Here is an 18,192-nt window from a genome sequence, read left to right as displayed (position 1 = left end):
TAAACGATGACGAGAGGGTATAATCTAAGGAGAAAACGAAAACAGAAAAAACAGAGCTTCGTTCAGACGAATCGAACCGAATCGATCCCAACTTCCCTCCTGACGAAAATGATTGCCGACAACTCTTTCGTGAACTCCTCGAGAAGGATCACGTTGTCGAGGATCGTCGAGAGGGTGACGGTCGGAGTTTCGCGAGGTTTCTTCGCTGGTAACGAGAAAGAAGTCGAAGGGGAATCGGATGTCGAGGAAGAAGCGTCGCTCGACTTTGTTATGGGTGGTAGAGGTGATAATCGACGACTAGGCGAGTCGGGTGCACCTCCATCAGCGTTAGGTTCAGCGTCCTCCTCCTCCTCGAGCTCGTCGGGTAATATCGTTGAACGATGCTTCGAACCGGGAGTACTGACAATGACAGGTCGAACGGTGATTGATCCCGTTTGACGGTAATGAGCGACAAAGGGGGAAGCAGGTCCAGCAGTTTTCGAGCTTCGATTGGAAGTCGGAACGGGGAGATTGCTCGAAATCGAATCATTCGATGCTGAACGACGTAGGTTCGAAGAACTCGGAGGAGTTGCAGACTGCTGAGGGTTCGAGAAGGATTTGTTGAGAGGAGTCGAAGGAGATCGATTGTGACTAGGTCGACGAGGCGAGAAGAACGATACCAAACCACTCGGTTTCGGTTTTGCGACGGGAGTCGAAGGAAGGGGAATCGTAGGGGTCGGTTCGATCGAGGAGAAGGAGCTTTGAGATGACGCGAGGTCGTCGAGATGAAGAGCGTCGGCGAGGTTCTCGACGAAGAACAGACCTTGACGTCGTTCGGAGAGGTAAGTGTCGAATTTCGGGATTTTGGCTCGGTACTGTTCGACGGACTTGACGAGGGCATCGAGGATCGATAAGAGAGAGTCGGATTGAGCAAGTGCTGCTCGAGTAACCGAAGGTGGAGGGTTCGACGGGTCGAAGTGCTGAGGAGTTCGAGGGAGCGGAGACAAGAGAGAGTGCTGTCGACTTCGCTCTTCCACTTCGAAATCAACACTTCGGTCGTCGCCATCGTCACTCAGTGTCGTTCTCGAAGGACCGTTCCGAAGGTATTCCGCGAATTCGTCTGAATCTTGCTTTTGTCGAATGACGGGTAGAAGCCAACCTTCGAGAGAGCGGTAAGGGTATGTCGCGACAGTCGATATAACAGAGGTAAGAGCGAGATTGACATCGGGAGAATGCGAGAAGAAATGCGAGAATGATTCGAGTAAGAGTGCGACGAGTTCTCCATTCGGTTTCATTCTGTGCCTCCAACCCGTCGTCGCTTTCGCGTAGTCTTGCCCGCGGAGTGAGGGTTTCGAGTCGAACAGGGTGCTCCGTTTCCGATGATGGGAAGGGACCGGGTGATTGTCGGAAGTCGAGTCTACGAGAACGCCTCTTCGAAATCCTCGATCGGCTGCAAGACTCGTTTCGGCGTCTTGAAGGTAATTGGCGAACCCACTACTGAGCATCTCGGATCCTCCACCCATTGATCTACTGTTTCGGTACGTAGGGTCGATCGAACCGACGAGTGAGAGGAGAGTGTCGAGGTGATCGAGATGGAGCGAGACGGAAGGAGTTGACGGTAAGATATTGCCGAACTCTGACCGGTATGGCTTGTTGGGAGTCGCTTGCGGCTTCGACGGTGTATGAAATTTATGAGGAAGTGGAGGGGTCGCTAACGACTCTGCTGTTGGGTAAACGAAATCTTCGTCCGACGAATCGTCCTTCTCCTCCTCTCTTGATTTCGGCAGACCTTTTGCTACAGGGAAACCCTCGCGCTCCACCGTTTGTCGTAGAGCGAGAGGGAAGCTAGTAGCGCCTTCATCGAGCGAAACGTCGAGCAAAGCGAGACTCCATCGATCGTGTTTCGAAAGAATCGTCTGCAACAACTTCAGAGCCGATGCAGCGGTCGATTGTGACGAAGAGTGTAGATGGGAAACGAGGAGATCTCGTAAGCTGAATCTCCCGAAGGAGGTGAAATAGGACGAAGACGAAGGTCGATGCGCTGTCGAAGCTTGTTCGATGAGGAGAAGTGCAGACGATTTCCGAGGTTTATGCCTCCGAGGTTGTTGTTGAGATTGAGATGGACGAGGGGAAGAACCGAGGGAAGGTCGGTCGAGAGATGATTCGTCTTCTCCGAGGAGGAAACCGAGAACGGCTCCTTCGAGTTTCGTTCCTTCGTTGATGACCTCGAGTAGAGCTTCGAGATAGCTCATGACTGCTACGGCGGATCCGTCCGTTTCAGAACATTCGAGAATTGAGGGATAGAGGACAGACTGGAGGAAGAGGTCGCGAAGTGCCGTGAGGATCGAGTCCGTCAAAGCCGAAAGAAGGAGTGCTCTTTGTCGGGATTCGTTCGATCCATCCACCGCTGACCCTTCCTCGTCCGTGTCTTGGTCCGGTATCCGCGGAGGGGCGCAACGTTTGAGGACCTCCTGAGTAAATTCGACCAAGTTGAGGAACCCGTCTAATCCTTCTCGCACTTCCTGCGTCCCAGAAAGGCCCACTCCCATCGATCTCAGCCTATCTTCCTCCTCTTCCCGCTTCCGTTCGAGTTCCTCTGCGTCCTCTTCTTCGCCCAAAGCTCCCATTCCACCTAACTGCATTCCTCCCGCACTTTTCGAGACGAATCCATCGACTACTTCTCCCGATTGTCCTCCTCCAATCGTTGCCGCTCGGACGACGAGTTTCGTCGGTAGAAGTCCATAAAGCGCTCCAATCCCTGCAGCGAGAACTTCCGCGAAATCGGAATCCAATAGGTATTCTGCGAAAGCGAGTACGGCCTCCCTTGTTGATGAGTCCGTCCCAGAATAGTCGGTAGATGAAGGCGTGATGGTCGCTTCCGACGTTGATCGAGGGAGAGTAGAAGTCGAGAACGAGGGAGAATAGGTATCTGGATAACCGAGAGCGACATCGCAAAGAGCGAGGATTCCTCTCCGAGCGAACTCTCCTACGTCGCCTTCTCGATGAATGAATCGAAGGAGGTACGCCAAGAGGAGGAAATCTCGTTCGGAACGTTGGCGACGGGAGGTCGAGGAAGATGCGTTTGACATTGAGACGTCGCTCGTTGAGAATTGAGAGAGAGTGGGCGAGGTTGGTTGACCGTCGCTATCTCCTGTCGATGACAATCGACTGAAAGGTGGAGGACGGCTCGTCGAACTGGCGGCGAGCGAAGGGGAAAGGTCTTTGCGACGAGTTGAAGGTTGGTGTCGAAGGAAAATTGCGAGTAATTCCGGTCTCTGCGAAACAATTCGCTCAGCTGACTCGCTCTGAGTAGAGTTTAGAGAATAGACTCACTGTCTTTATCCGTTCGCAGACTATACACATCGTTTCCACAACCGAAGTTTCCTCTTCTCTCGACAAACCTCCCTCCTCATCAACGCAACATCGCAGCAATTTGATTCTGCCGAACCAGTCAGCTTTCCATTACATCACACGAAGACCTAGAGAGACTCACAAAGGTTTATTGACTCCAGTATGCGCGAGAAAGCCTTCATCCAACTCGACGACCGCTCTACTAAACCATTCCACCAGCTCCAACCTGACTCCTTCCGGTTCATCCTTCTCCACGAGATCTACTAGTGACTTGAAGGTCCCTTCCCGTAACGCGTACTCGATGCACGGCCCCAACAATCCATCTTCCTTTGAAGCCGTTTCAACTTTGAGAATCGCGAGGAGTTGGCCTAGTTGTAGTCGAGCGGTTTGTACGAGCGTTGCAGACCTGTCTGCTTCAGGACTACCGAGGAGAGTCCGTAGGGATTCGTACAGTCGGGCGAAAGTTGGTTCATTGGCTTTGATCGAATTCGTGGAAGGTTTCCGAGGCGCTGGGGAAGCCAGTCGGGCCACGGCTGACCACATTGGTGAGGTAACTTGGAAGCCGCGGTCAGTTTGAATCGATCGTCGTAAGGAGTGTGAAGTCGGAAAAAAGGAGACGCGCGAACAATCTTTTCTCTCGTCTTTCATTTGGCAAGCGCACAGAACTCGAGACAGAGGTTTGCAATGAATGATTCGGGCATGAGTACACAGCAGCGAACAGACTTTGAAAACGTGTTCCCCACATAGACTTGTTCTCCTTTGCCTCGGCGTTTACTTGCGGTAGAAGGTACGCCTGGCAAGAGCAAGCAATCAGCACTGAGCAATGTCACGAGAGAGACGAGAAGATGAACATACCTGAAACTGAAATGAAGTTGTAAAACTCCTCTGTCGAAACTCGACCTGAATCCTCGTTTGTGAGAATGTTCCCATTGTTTGTTGACGATTTGGAACGCGATAGCTGTCAACGAAGGCGAAGGGTGAGTCTCAGCCTGAAGAGGAGCAACGAGTGGTGGTACTCACTTTCGTAAGGAGGTCCAGCTTCGAAAACGAGAGTGCAAATGTCGGGGTTTTCTTTGTTCTTGATGATGCGGTATTCTGCGAACGAGACGGGTCAGTTTCGGTGCCTATGGATACTTGAGGTGATGACTCACGAGGAGCTTTCGTCTTGTCGATAAGATCGGGGTAAAAGATGTTGAACTTGTAACCTTGAACGACTTTCGGAGGAGGGTTGTCGGAGCTATTTCGCGCGAGACGGTGAGCTTAGTGGACACGCTAGAGAAGATATCGAAGTGAAGACGTACTCGTAATGGGTTTGATTGTACTTGTTCCACTCGTATCCAGTGTGGACTTTGTTGAAATACCTCGGCTTCCTCGGTCGATACTTGTCCTCCCAAGTGTAAGCTTGTTTCGACATTTGGATCTCCAAGTTGAACAGTTCTTCCTCGTCGTCGAGTCCTTGTCCGACCGCGGCTTGGTAGATCTCTTCGTCTTTGCTCTTGAAACCAGTTTCGTCGGTTGAAGGGCCGGCACGAGGTTTCGCGACGAATCGAGCTTGAGCGACAGCACGACGAGCTGCGTACTGTATCGATATTCAAGTTTCGTATCAGTCGAAAACGTAAGAGAGTGAAAGGTTGAGAACTTACAAGTTTTTGACGATCGTCTGAAGCTTCGAGAACTTGACACATCTTGTAAGTTTCCGGGATACTCTTAAGAGCTGGGGGTTCCCATTCGTCTGACCATTCTTGGGCAACGATCTCGGGTACCTTGAACTCGTCGTCGTCTTCGAGTTCCATCTCTTCCTCTTCGACCTCTTCTTCCGGTTCCTCCTCCTCCTCTTCGCCAGGTTGCTGCAAAACGCTCTTGACCTCTTGCGCGTATTTGATCGCCTCGTCCCTCTGTTTCTTGCGTAATTGTTCGAGTCGATTACTGAGAACAACTTCATGCATGTCTCGCAATTTCGCTTTCGCTTTCCACACGACCAATTCCTTCAACAACGATTCCCAATAATCGACATCGACGACTTCTCCACTCGATAGTTTACGTTGGACTTGCGATTGAAGCTGAACGAGTTGATCGAAAGATTTGCCGGAGAGGAGTCGAGTGATTTCGGATTTGACAGTTTGATTCGCTCGAGTTTGGGCGGCGTAGGCGACGATACCGATTTGACGTTCTTCACGAAGAGCTTCGAGAGAAGAGGAAGAGACGATGAGAAGAGAACGCCAGAATTCTTGATGCGCCTCGACTTTCTCGAGAGAGAGGTACATCTTGATGTCTTCGTGGAGTTCTTCAGCATCTTCGAGCGTGAGGTGCTATCGTTTGAGGTGAACAGATGTCAGTCGAGGCTCGGGGCCTTAGGGAGCCGTGAGTCGGACTCACTTCAAAGATTGAATAAGGTTCTTCGAGATCAACCTCGAGTCCCATTCCATCATCTTCCTCTTCCTCGTCGTACCCTTGATCTCCCGGTTGCAGCGGGGGTTCACTCCACTTGAGATTGAGTGCGAGGAAGTCGATAGGTTTCGCTCGTCGTTCACGAACTCGAATCTCTGCTCGTTTCTTCGATTGTTCAAGGTGGAAATCGTCTTCACGGTCGATCCAAGCGGCCATCTGAGCGGATTCGGCATCTCGAGCTGCTCGCATTGATTCTTGTTCTCGTAACTGGAACTCCTCTTCACGTTGGGCTCGTCTTTGGTTGAGTCGTTCAATTTCTTGCTGTGAAAAGTGAACAATCTTCGTCAGCAAGACTCGCACAGAGCATTCCGAGGGAGGACAGGATACTCACTTGACTCTCGATCTGACGTTCCCTGTCTCTCCTAGCTGCTTCTTCTTGGGTCAAGCCCATCTTTCTCTCCTTTTCTCGTTTCTTGCCCCACACGAACTTGTCTCCCAAATTCGCATCTCCGAACGGGTTATCCTGAGCTGAATAGAAAGACACTTCGGCTGCTGCTTGTCGTGCTTCTTCTGGTAGCAAGAGAGCGGCATCGGCAGCTTTCTCTGCTTTACGAGCTGCTTTCCGAGCCGCTCGCTCTTCGGACGTCTCCCTCGGTTTACTAGACCTGTTAAGAAGCGATTCAGCACTCAGTCCATCGTGTGAGAAGATGAGAAACTCACTTCTTCCTGTCCTTGTCCCTTCCAGATCTCTCCTCCTTGTCACGCTCTCTCGACCGGCTCCTGTCCCTTCTACTGCTTCGTTTATCGTCCCTATCCCTGTCAAGTCTATCGTCGTCTCTCCTGCTGCGTTTGCGGTCCCGATCAGAGTCTTCCCGTCGAGATGAAGATCGATGTCGGTCTTCGGGAGAGCGGGAACGATCTCGACGCGAGGACGAGTGGTGGTGTCGGTCCCTGTCTTCGTAGCGGTCTCTATCACGGTCTCGGCGGCCGGAAGTGGACATGTTGGGTGAAAGGTTGTGAAGAGAAAGAGGGGGATATATTATCGGTGAGGCAAGTCTCTCTCCGGCGAATGCTGCTCATACGTGAACGCTTTGTTGCTACAGAGACTCTCTTGGTACATTCGCGCGCCGACCGACCGAAAAATCAGAGCGAAACGCCCGAGCGCGATGGAAAACTCTCAAGTTTCGCAAGCAACTTCCCTCAGGAGCTCGAACGTCTCAAGGCCCTCTTACACCCCTGACTTGGGGGCAAGCTTCAACAATGAAATGTGACAAAAAGGAGAGGTCGATATACACCACGATAAAGTAAAATCAAACACATAGAAAGCGAGCATTGACACTCAGAATCGATCATCTACCGGGTCAAAGTCCTCGAACGGGGGCGATACTCCAACTCTCCATTCTATAGTCTCCGCCTCCAAGCGTTCAGGACCCTTTTTGGCTTTTCTTCTTGCCTCTTCCGATCCATACAAGACGATTCTCGAAATTCGGCGTTCCTCCTCTTTCTCTTTTGCAATCGCCGCCAGTAGCGACCTCATCTCGGGTCCCATGTCTCCCAATCCCTTCAAATAACCTAGGTGCAACGATTCGAGTTTGAGACCTCCATTGATACCCGAGATCAAACTTGAAAGGAGTCCCGGTTCGCCGTCTGAGATGGTGAGCGAAAGATGCGAGAGGTTCCGAAGAATGTCTGAGGAAGGAAGGACGAGACTACTGATATCGAGTAGGGCGAGAGTGGTGATTTGCGGAAGGAGGAGAATGAAAATGTCCTGGATGATCCGAAGGCCGTGGTCGTGAGCCCCAGCGACGGAGAGATGGGTGAGGTTTGGCATAGAGGCGGGTGAGAAGGCGATCTGGCATGTCGAGACGTCTCCATACATGTTGAACTCCGTGTAGCTCCCGAGGACGAGTCGACGGAGATGAATAAACGAAAGTCCGGGCTCAAAGTTCTGGACGGTGAAATACTTCGATTCGAGCTTGAGAGTCTCCACACCTGCGTTCGATCAATCAGCGTCTCCGAATTCGCCAGCTCGAAAGATGAGTGAAGAGACTCACGTGGGAACGAAGCGCAAAGTCGAAAATCCAAACCAAAGGAGGCGGGAGAGCGCAAGTTGCACCGATCGATGAACAGATATCGGACCTCACTCCACCTCTCGTATCCCGTGATATCCAGCACAAGATCTACGTGCCCTATGATTGATAGCCATTTCGTTTTTCCGTGTGACAACGTCTCGATACCGAATCTTTCCGCTTCTTTTCTGATGTCGCGCCATCCGGGTCCTCCGATCTGGACCACCTCGTTTAGGAGCTCTTGCGCCGCTCCAGTCCACGAAGGATGTACTAAAGCGAGAGCCGATAAAGTATCGAGTCGGTCTTGATATTCGCTGCTCTCCTCCGGGAAAGGCGGTTTCGCGACGGCTTTGTCGAAGATCTTGAGGGTCAGCTCGGGAGGGAATGAGAGGATGTTGACCATCGTCAAGGTCGATCTCGAGTTCTGTCATCGTTGATCAGAAGCGGAGGAAGAGCGTCAAGATGTGTCAACCGCGGATCAGAGACTTTGGTTGACTCACACAACGATGCAGGGATCGAGGTTCTCGTTCGGACAGAGTCGAGCGTCGAGCGTGGAGGAGTCGGGTGATACTGAGGAAGGATGAGAGAAAGCAAAGCAGATTGAGCGCGATCGTGCTTGACGCGTCGAGTGATGCATGAGAGCAGATCGCCATACCTTCGGGTACGAGCTTGCTCACCTTGTCCGTCGAGGTCTCGCTGAGAGTGGGCGGCAGAAGGAACGAAGAGCACGAAAGTCGCTTCCTCTCTCGGTCTTTTGCGCTCGGATCGCTCAAAAGCCCTCGTTCGCTCGCTCAGTTCCTTTCTTCCGATGTCCTCGTTCCGTCGACTCTTCTCTCCGGCGGTGATCTCGGCACATTGGGGAGGAAATGGGATAGCAATGACTCCAGAAATGGGAAAAGTATCGTCTATCGTCATTGTAGTCAACCCAAAGTGATTCTCCCAATCTCCATTCGATATTCTGCATTTCGTGAACGTCGGGACAACCCTCGAGGTCTCTTCGTGTCTCCTCCGAGCCGTATACAATGATCCTTTCCACCTTCAATCCCTTCTCTTGCCCTTTCGCGATCGCCTTCAGCCTTGACGCCAACTTCGGTTCTCCGTCCTCTTCTGATGCTGCAATGTGTAACGAATCCAGCTCGAGGAGTCCTGCTCTGTCGTCCGAAAAGGCGTTCGTAGCGTTTAAGGCGTTGATGGCGTCCTGTCCGACCCAACCGCTGTCTCCAACCGAGATCCAGAGACGCGAAAGTTTCCGAGGAGTGTAAAGTAATGCGGGAAGAGTAGTAGGAGAGCTGTCATATTCGGATTCGGAAATGGCGAGCGACGTAAGTTGCGGGAGGAGGAAATGAAAAATGTCCTCCGTTTCGAACAAGGTCTCCAAGTTGTGGTTGTCAGGGAAAATTCCGTCGAGGGCGAGAAGAGTAAGGTTCGGCATACAAGCGGGAGAGAAGACTGTCCGGCACAATGCGAGGTCCCAAAGCCAGACGACGTGGCCGAGAACGAGTCGACGGAGATGTACGAACGAGAGCAAAGGCTCAATCGGCCAAACCACCAGGCTGACGTTATACAGCTTGAGAGCTTCGATATCTGCGCAATACCAGTACAAGGTGCGTCAACGTTGACGATTCCGACGTGTGTCACATCGGAAGGAGGGCTCACGGGTGAATTGGGCGAGGAATTTAACAGAGAACTCCTCCGGCGAGCGCGGGCTCTCCCCAGCGAGTGTGAGATATTGAACCTGACGCCGTCGTTCCGAATCGATGAATTCCAAAACCCGCTTCACTTTCATCTCTGTGATTGACAGCCATCTCGTTTTGGCGGTTGGCACCGATGCTAGCCCTTCCGCTCGTTCAATCGCCCGTCTCTTTTGTTCCTCGAACCATACGTGCGAGGCGTTATCGTGCCAATCCCATTGAAAGAGCATGACCTCGATGAGAAACTTTTGCGCGGCTTGAGTCCAGGAAGAGTGAACGAGGGCGAGAGCCGAAAGCGTGCGGAGTCGTTGTTCGTATTCGTCATGGCGATAGTGATAGAAGCGAGGGTTCAGGACGGCTCGTTCGAAGATTTCCAAGATCAGCTCGGGAGGAAGGGAGAGAATGTTGACCGACGCGGGAGAGTCGAGTGTCGTCGTAGTCGAGTTTGCTGTATCGAGCGATTGGATCAGAACTGGTCACGTCTCCTCCAGAAGAAGTACGCTACTCACAAGTTGAAATAGCAACTGTCTCATTCGTAGAGCCGTTCAGCGTCAAGCGACTCAGCCCTATCGGGGAGAGAGGGGAAGAGGAAACCGAGTTGGATGTCAGTACCTCCTCCAAGCACTGGGACAGCAACACGCGGGAAAAGCAGCTGGTCTGACTCACCTTCGTCGGTAGACTCCATGGATCTCGCTGCGACAGAAGAAGAAGAGGAAGAAAGAAGAGAAAGACAAGACCCACCAAAGTTGGTGCCGCCTTTTTTTCTCGTCGTTCGTGCACGGATCGTTTCTTCTCCTATCTCACCCCGCACTCGCTCGATCCCCTCTTCACTCGTCTCATCCTCATCCGACTTCACCTTCCTCGTCCTCATCCAGCACTGAACAATGGACAGCAACAGAAGAGAGCAGAAGAAGCGAAACTTCTGCCTCTTCTCTTTCTTCCCCACCCACCCTTCCCACCTTAGTCCACCGCACTTCAATCCTTCTCATCCTCACATTCTCCACATCATGAACTCTTTTCCCTTCGCGTCTCCCGTGGGTCCCCTTCACTTCGCCCACCCGTCTCAAGCGAGTCAATTCGTCCTTCCTCTTCCCTCATCTTCTCGAATCCGTTCCTTCTTCCGCACTACCTCTTCCTCTTCATCAAAGCCCTCTCAAGCGAAGAAGCAAAAGAAGGAGACGATTCAAGTCGAATACGAACAACGTAAAGGAGCGACTTTCATTCCTCTTGGAACGCCCTCTTCCCCTCCTCCTTCGTATCACCAAGCGGTCGGAAAAGAGGAGGATCTATATTGCGAGGACGTCGAGTCGAATGAGGAGGTGGAAAAGAAGAGGCAGGCGTTGATCGAGGAGGACAGGAGAATGAGCGAGGCGTTGAAGTCGATCGGGTTCTGAGAGATCGAGGAGGAAGTCAGGTGTTTTGTCGATTCTTGTTTCGCTGTCTTTGTTCCTTCCTGTTGTCGTCCCTAACTTCTTCGCAACTGTTTCTTGTTTTCCCCTTCCCTCCTGTCGATTGAAAGCTTGACGAGAATAGATTCATTCTCGTCAACTGCTCCATCGCCCTCGGACACCTTTGAGAGAGAGAGAGAGAGAGAGAAAGAATGGCTCGAGTACACAGAGAGAAAGAACGTAGAAAAATGTTACGACGACAAGAATATCCGAGAAAGAGGTCGGTCTCGATCTGCAGTAGAACGTTGACGACGAGATGTACCGTTCCGTAGCTCTCTGATTGCCGAGTCGAAGCGCCCGCGCTCGACGGATCCGAGGTGAGAGGGAGTAAGGGAGGAGTTCTAGCACAAGAATGTGAGTGAGCTTGGGTCGAAGAAATAGACCCCGCGTTCTTAGAGGACTTACCTTTGTAGGCGTCTTCGGAGGCGGTGTGTGAGGAGGTCCAGTTGAAACATCGAAAGCAGAAGACGACTTCTCGTTTGGGGCGGTTTTGACCGCTGCCGCTTTCTCATCGAAAGCTTTCACCTCGCTGGTCGCACGCTATGCAGCATAATTCGAAGCCGTGAGTCGAGGCCAAGACACGGCATTGGGAGAAAACCGACTTACGAGAAGTGCCGACGAGAACTGCGAGACGAGGTCGAAGAGCTCTTCCGGTTTCATCTGATGAGGATCTTCTCCGAAGTACAAGATGACGGATTGTAGCTCTTCGGACAGTGTTGTACCAACATTCGAGAGAGCCGACATAGCGGGAGAGGCATGTCGAAGGAATCTCTGAGTAGACCAACGTTTGAGCTCGAGGGGAGAATGAAAGGGATCAGAGCGAGACGACTCACCTTCATGACTTCGACGAACAGGTCTCCTGGCGGCGAGCTGCTCAGGTTCCTCAACACCTCGATTTCTCCTTCGACTTGTGAGGCTCCCGAGACGAGGGACTGCACAGTTTGCATGACTGTCGCTGTCGAAACTGAGGGAGCAGACTTCCATCAGCCACAGGCTCATCCTGAGGGCTGAGAGAGAAGAGGACACTCACCGCGAGAAGCAGCTTCGAGATGTGGGATCTCCTCTAGGAAACCGAGAGCTGCAGGATCGTTTCGAAGCAGAACTCGTGCGAGATAATGTAGCAAGGTCGGAGTTGCGGGCGAAGCACTCGCGGACTTTGTATCTCGCAGCTACGACGAGAAGTTCCATTAGCTACAGCGAATCAAGAGGAGCAGAGTCAAAAGAAAGACGAACCTTCAACAGCGAATCGAGCGAGAAACCAGTTGCTCCTCCTCGGAACGTTGACGCATTAAGAGTGTTCCCAATCGCAAGAACTGTCTGAAGAACCTTCTTGAACCGCGGAGATTCCTTGAGCTCGGATGCAGCTGACCTCAGCATGGTGAGATCAGGTTTGAGTTCTTCCATCTCGATTTCGAGTCGTCGTCGGTACAACATCGCTGCAAGACGCTCGTTCAGGCGAGGGAAGACCATGATCTACTTATACTAGCGTCAATTATCGCGAGACAGAGCGAAAGGATAGCACAGACTTACCTCGTTGAAGAATTGGTCGGCTGAAGTCAATGAAGAGATTTCACCCTTGAACGATCGTAGACCCTCGATCTGAGCGATTCTTCCTATCAGCTCAAGCTGTAGAGCGACATGAGAATGGTGGGGCTCACCTCATCTTGCGTCGGGCAGTAGTGCTTGATAGCTTTGAGATTGTCAACCGTCAAGCGATCGTCGTCGACCTTGAGAATGGCGTCCCGCACAGCTGTATGAGGCAGTCTGAGGCGTGCGAGCATGATCGCTGCAGGTAGAGAAATACAGTGGGAGAACCTATCAGCGAAATGCTTCAAGCTCGAGAGTTCGATTCTGAGACTCACCGACGTTCTGAGCTCGGGTGTGACCCAACAACGTAGCTACTTCCTTCTTCTTTCGAATCTTCTCATCAGCTGCAGCGACGCGAATCATCGGTGCTCCAACTTCGAATTCTTTCTCAAGATCCGTCAAGTCGAGGTGAGATGACTCGCTTTCGGCCCAAATCGATTGTCCAACTCTCGACGGAGGTAGTTTCGTCCAGAAGAACGGCTGGAGAACTCCCGAACGGTCAGAGCTCGTCTCGGGGAATCGAAAGTGAACGGGAGGACAGCTCACCTTCATCTTTTTCTGAGGAGTCTTGGGTTTGAGTTTCAGAGGTCGAGGAATCGCATTGAACGCGGGAGGAAGGGGCACACGGATAGATGGCGGCGGAGGAGGAGGAGGAGGAGCTGATGGGCCGGACAGGGATGGGGAAGAAGGGTTGGCTGAGGGTGAGACGATTGTTTTCGATGTATTCGAAACCTTCGTAGGATCGTTGTTCAAGGGACGCACGAAGGGTGCAGGTGGCGGTGGCGGTGGCGGTGGCGGTGGAATCGCGTTCGGTGCAGATAGAGGCTGAGAAGAAGAGGCAGGAATAGTCGAACTCGTCGACTTTGTCGATTGCAGACTCGCGTTGGTAGTTGTTGCTCGAACGATTGGGGGCGGAGGAGGCGGAGGGGGTATCGGAGCAGGGGGAGCAGGTGGTGGAGGAGGAGGAGGTGGAGGAGGAGGTGGAACAGGAGAAACGGATGGAGAGGGTTGCTGGACTAAGGAAGAAATCGGAGTTGCTGGCGGAGGTAACGGCGCTTTTCGAGCAAAGATCGGTGGGGACTGTTGGATTCGCTTGATTGACTCTTGTGCTTCGGTGAGCTGTTTCTTGAGGCTTTCGATCTCGGCATCCCTTTGTGCGAGAGCTTCGAGAGTGTGAGGCGATGATTCCGATTCAGTATCGTTTAGAACGATAGAGACTGGGCGAGCTAGCTGAGGAGGACCGTTCACAGCGTTCGCTACCGTCGTTTGGAAGCGAGAATAGACGGATTCGAGGGTGCGCTTGAGGTATTCGAAATCTTTGTCGCGAGAGTCAATCTCGTTCTCGAACGTTGCGATCTGATATACGGCGCATCAGCTAGATAGCGAGACTCGACGAGACGAGATGGAGCACACCGACCTTGACTTTGTAGGTTCCGATTTCTTGCAACAAACGCTCCCATCTCTTGCTCTGATTTGACCTGTCTTTCTTCGCATCGGACTCGTCCTTCGTAGAATGATCGATACTCGCGAGTTTGTTTTGTAGTTCGATAACTTCTTTCTCCTTTTGTACGAGGCGAGAGATGACTCCGGAGAAGTTCTGAATGAACCACAAGACATCGGTCAGCTCGGTGACAGTACAGGTACACGGAGCGAAGCCGAATCACCTCTTTGTCGCCAGCTTTCAACGTGGGAGATTTCGGTGACTGGAACAAAGCGGAACAAACTGTTAGGAAAGGTCAATCGACGGGGGTTTTCAGAGAGTTGACCCACAGTCTCACCAACTTCAAGTGTTCGCTCCACTGGTAGGGCCCGCAAGATGTTTACTTCGGCGATTTGTTCGTTGAGCTCGGTTCGAAGTGTCGTTCGTTCTTCGCTGAGCTCGTCGACTTTCGTTCGAAGAGTCTCGAGTTCCTCGATGAAGCTCGTCGGAACTGCTGCAGTGTCGGCGATGCGAGAAGCTCGAATGATCGCTTGTTGTCCTACGATGTGCTGAACCGACGAGAGGTACTGCTTCATGAAGACTCGCCAACCTTGATCGAAATCTTCGAGGTGCGAGGCGTGTTCAACAAAGTTATCGAGAACGGTGATGAGGTCGTTTCGCAGTTGCCTACGAGACGCGATGAGTCAATCGTTGAGTACAAAGGGCGTGATTACCGATAACTCACTCGTCGACATCCTTGCGCTCAAACACCTTGATGTACTTTTTGACGGTGTCGACGAGTTTCGGATACAGCTCCTCGTGCTCATGAGCGAGTCGAATCAGATCCGAGAGAGGTACCTCCGAGTCACTGCAGGATCTTGTTAGGACTCATATCGGTAACGAGGTAGAAAGCGACGAGACTCGTACCTGTTTCGAGATTGACCGACAGTCCTCTCGTGAAGCTCTTCCTGGTCCTCTTGTCTTTCCTCGGTGTAGACCGTGAGTTGAGTGAGAAAGTACTCGGGTGGATTGACGTAGCGTAGACCCTGGCGTTAGACCAAAACCAGAAAAGTCAACACGAAGGTTTCGCGCGAAAAAAGACATCAGAGAAGTGACTCACCGCCATAGCTTCGTTGAGACCTCTACGAGCGAATTCCTCCCTCATCATCATTCTCTGTTCGAGGTCGTTCGGACTGTTCGCGATCGAGTTGACGAGCGACATCGCAGCCGTTCTGTACTCCCACAAACTCGCTTCGTCTCCTTCCCCATCCTGAAAGTCTCCCTCATCTCCTCCAGCATCGGACTCCGAGTCGTCCTGATGCTCTTTGAGGCGAATACTGTCGGCCAAGAACTCGAATCGAAAGTTTTCGTTGTAAGCGATTCGAGCGTCGGAGAACGCAGACAGTACTGCTCGGTGTCCCTCGTCGACCGAGAGAACGCAGAGAGCGGCGAGAACATCGGCGACAAGAGCTCGCAGTTTGTTCGAGGTCGTGTAGAGAGTGTAGGTGATGTAGGTGATCAAGCTTGAACGAGTAACGACTTGAGCGAAACCAATCTGTGACAACCGCGCGAGTTCCGTCAGCATTAGGAAAGTCGAAGAATCTCCTCGGGAAGACTCACATCGGTGTTCAGCAGGACTCGAAGGCATTTGAGTATCTCCGACTGTACCGCTCTGTCCTCCTCGGTCGGCGATTCTCCCTTGTTGATCTTTTTGAGCGCGATCTTGCCGAGCAGCGACTCTAGGGCTTCGAGGCCTTTCGCGATACCGAGGAACTCTTGCGTCCAGGAGAGCTTCGAAGTCGACAATCGGACTCGGAGGGCGATCAAATGCTTCACCAAACTTCTTTGTGAGATTTTACTGCAAGGTAGCGAGAAGATATTAAGTCAACAAGGCTCGTGCAGACCGCAGAGGAAGACTCACACAGAGCTCATCTGATCGACGTAGAACAGAGGAGAATCTTTCGCTTGCTCTACCCCATTCTGTCCAGTTCCAGTTGCGGTTGAAGCTGTCGACCACCAGGAACTCCAAGACGACGAAGAACCTGTAGGTTGAGTCTGGAGTGAGGACGATGTAGGAGATTCGGGTCGAGATGAAGCTGCAGTTGTCGATTGTGAGCTGATCGAGGGAGTACCGAAAGTCGTCGCAGGTCGAGTCGAAACTGGGTCGTTCGGGATTGCAGCTCCTCCCCATCCGACAGTCGCGAGCGAGAAGCGTTTGACGTTCGATAAGATCCCTTCGTCGGCGACAGGTTCAGTCGTTGAAGCTCGAGGTTGAGTTTGACGATGTTGGAGAATGAGGAATCGTTTTCGATCTTCAGAAAGTTGTCGCATCGCTCCTTTCTGGGCTTCTTTCATTCCGAGATCATTCTGATGGACAGAATTGGTCAGTGATAAGCCCCTGTATCTGGAGGGAACGGAGGGACAGAAGTGACTTGCCATCAAAGCTTCCAATTCAGTCTCGAGGTCTGCGATGCTATCTCCTTCTTCTTCTCCTTCTTCCTCCTCACTGAGACTCTCCCGCATACCGAGCATGGAAGATCGATCTCCCGGGGTCAAAGACGAGAACCGTTTGCTCAGGTCGACCGACATCGGTCTCGGACCTCCCACGATTCTCGGTTTCGTCGGCGAAGATGTCGTGGAGGCGGGAGTAGCTTCCGGAGCGATCCAATCAGTGAAAAGAGCTGATAGTCGAGTGCGACTTTGTGTCGAGGATCGAGCTGCGAGACTCGAGCTCGAAGTCGAAGGAGGAACACCCGTCGAGGCTTTCTCTCCTTTGATCGTATCCCCTCCCTCTTCTTCCTCGTCCTCTTCGCCGTTTTCTTCCTTGTCATTGCTTCCACCCAGTTCTCCCTCTTTCGGTTCCGAAGCCTGCTCTGATCCCCATCCGAATAAACTACTTCGCCATCCTCCTCCGCCGTCTCGAGTCGCGATTCGAGCCTTCGAAGACGGGTTCGGCGAATCACTCGAAGATGTTGTATGTGTCGAGGCGTGAGCTCCAGTGATAGCGTAAGCGACGGTTCCAGCTTTCTTCAACCAAGTCGGGGAAACGGTGAATCGGATCGAGAAGCTTGACGAGTCGGGGAACAGCTTTGATAGATAGGGAAGGACACGAGTCGGAGCAGGTAATGTTTGAGCGACTGTGAGGAATCGCAAGAAGCTCAATCAGTCGTCGCGGACAGAAAGAAACGACGCAAAGTAAGCTCACCTTGTTCCGAATCGATTACTTGCACGACGTATTCGACCCTCGCCGTCTTGTGACCCTGTACTACCACCTTTCTGACACCGAGCTCCTCAATGATCGTTTCTACCGTCTCAGCCGCCGTCATGTCTGCCGTAAGGAACAAGTTTTCCCATTTCCAACCCTCTTTGAACCCTGGAATGTGCTGAAATTCGACTTGAACCGAGTCCGGGACGAAGCAGAGACGGAGCGAAGGAGTCTGGAGGTGTTGCGTCAGGACGAAATCGGAGAATTGTCGTTGAGGTTGATCGGGACGAGGAGAAGTTGAGCGAAATTGAGAAGAATCGATTTCGAGTGCTTGTTCGAGAGTCACTTCGGGTGAGAGTAAGCCTATAAGCTATCCATCAGCATCTACTCCCTGATAGCAAGACAGGGAGGGGTGTGTGTGCTGACCTTGATCGTTCAACTGATCCAACTCTTGATCACTCCAATCCCTGTTCGATCCTGGCTTGAGTACCCTCTGAACCCTCCATTGATCTAGATCTGCATTCCCTTGAACCGAGTAACCTTTCCCGCAAACCGATCTTCTGATTTGAGGTCCGTCTTCGACGAGTAATCGTTCAATGAAACCAGAGACGGGAGACGAGAGGGAGATGAACGTGGCGTGGACAGAAGCTGATGGACCTGGTAAGCACACTTGAACGAGTTGTTCACTCATAGGTCGTCGCGCATGAAAAGCGAGAGTGACATTCGGAGGGTGACGCTCGAGGAAGAGGTTCGAGCGAAATCCCGGAAGAAAGGGACCGGTGCTCGATCTTCTGTGTCTGTCGCAACTGCAGACTCACGAGAGCCGAAGTGACGCTGCGAGAACCCAGGAGGAGCCGAAACCAAACATGGTTGAGACTAGAACAAAAAAAAACGAAAGTTGCACGACGGCGGAGAATCAAGGTTCAAAGGAGGGGAGCGCAGCTCGGGGTATACGATATTGATTAGCTAGTAAGATAGGAGTATAGGAGAGGGATAGTGGTTGCAGGGGAATAAGATCCGAAAAGAAGGAGGCTCGCGTTGATGACTAGAAACG

The 18,192-nt window shown here is 52.1% G+C and overlaps 5 protein-coding genes across 5 annotated transcripts; 1 reads left to right on the top strand and 4 right to left on the bottom strand.

Moving 5' to 3' along the window:
- Window positions 1–62: 62 nt before the first annotated feature.
- Window positions 63–3,873, bottom strand: JCM6883_006891 (uncharacterized protein; the record flags this gene model as incomplete). The annotated part of the gene is made up of 3 exons (XM_076629389.1): window positions 63–3,254; window positions 3,313–3,418; window positions 3,473–3,873. 3 exons carry the CDS (start codon window positions 3,871–3,873, stop codon window positions 63–65), a joined length of 3,699 nt encoding a protein of 1,232 aa, XP_076490511.1.
- Window positions 3,874–4,101: 228 nt separating this feature from the next.
- JCM6883_006890 (uncharacterized protein) lies at window positions 4,102–6,719 on the bottom strand (the record flags this gene model as incomplete). Its single annotated transcript, XM_076629388.1, has 9 exons — window positions 4,102–4,123; window positions 4,186–4,288; window positions 4,351–4,425; window positions 4,482–4,567; window positions 4,632–4,909; window positions 4,974–5,639; window positions 5,707–6,039; window positions 6,110–6,383; window positions 6,439–6,719. 9 exons carry the CDS (start codon window positions 6,717–6,719, stop codon window positions 4,102–4,104), a joined length of 2,118 nt encoding a protein of 705 aa, XP_076490510.1.
- A 338-nt stretch (window positions 6,720–7,057) lies between these two features.
- JCM6883_006889 (uncharacterized protein) lies at window positions 7,058–10,163 on the bottom strand (the record flags this gene model as incomplete). The annotated part of the gene is made up of 6 exons (XM_076629387.1): window positions 7,058–7,710; window positions 7,773–8,211; window positions 8,713–9,371; window positions 9,444–9,926; window positions 9,988–10,002; window positions 10,145–10,163. The coding sequence occupies 6 exons, from the start codon at window positions 10,161–10,163 to the stop codon at window positions 7,058–7,060; spliced, it is 2,268 nt and encodes a 755-aa protein (XP_076490509.1).
- A 322-nt stretch (window positions 10,164–10,485) lies between these two features.
- JCM6883_006888 (uncharacterized protein) lies at window positions 10,486–10,872 on the top strand (the record flags this gene model as incomplete). The annotated part of the gene is made up of 1 exon (XM_076629386.1): window positions 10,486–10,872. The coding sequence occupies one exon, from the start codon at window positions 10,486–10,488 to the stop codon at window positions 10,870–10,872; it is 387 nt and encodes a 128-aa protein (XP_076490508.1).
- A 245-nt stretch (window positions 10,873–11,117) lies between these two features.
- JCM6883_006887 (uncharacterized protein) lies at window positions 11,118–17,829 on the bottom strand (the record flags this gene model as incomplete). Its single annotated transcript, XM_076629385.1, has 21 exons — window positions 11,118–11,267; window positions 11,332–11,466; window positions 11,533–11,697; window positions 11,760–11,890; window positions 11,957–12,095; window positions 12,160–12,399; window positions 12,457–12,525; window positions 12,585–12,712; window positions 12,789–12,993; window positions 13,060–13,869; window positions 13,931–14,110; window positions 14,178–14,216; window positions 14,284–14,620; window positions 14,679–14,801; window positions 14,861–14,979; window positions 15,054–15,488; window positions 15,554–15,791; window positions 15,855–16,300; window positions 16,370–17,070; window positions 17,139–17,501; window positions 17,565–17,829. The coding sequence occupies 21 exons, from the start codon at window positions 17,827–17,829 to the stop codon at window positions 11,118–11,120; spliced, it is 5,418 nt and encodes a 1,805-aa protein (XP_076490507.1).
- Window positions 17,830–18,192: the final 363 nt, after the last annotated feature.

This window comes from Sporobolomyces salmoneus, assembly GCF_050403485.1.
Source record: "Sporobolomyces salmoneus JCM6883 DNA, S_salmoneus_JCM6883_v1_ctg5, whole genome shotgun sequence".
Lineage (NCBI taxonomy): Eukaryota > Fungi > Basidiomycota > Microbotryomycetes > Sporidiobolales > Sporidiobolaceae > Sporobolomyces > Sporobolomyces salmoneus.
The sequence above is the reverse complement of the archived record's forward strand: the minus strand, read 5'-3'. Positions and strand labels throughout refer to the sequence as shown.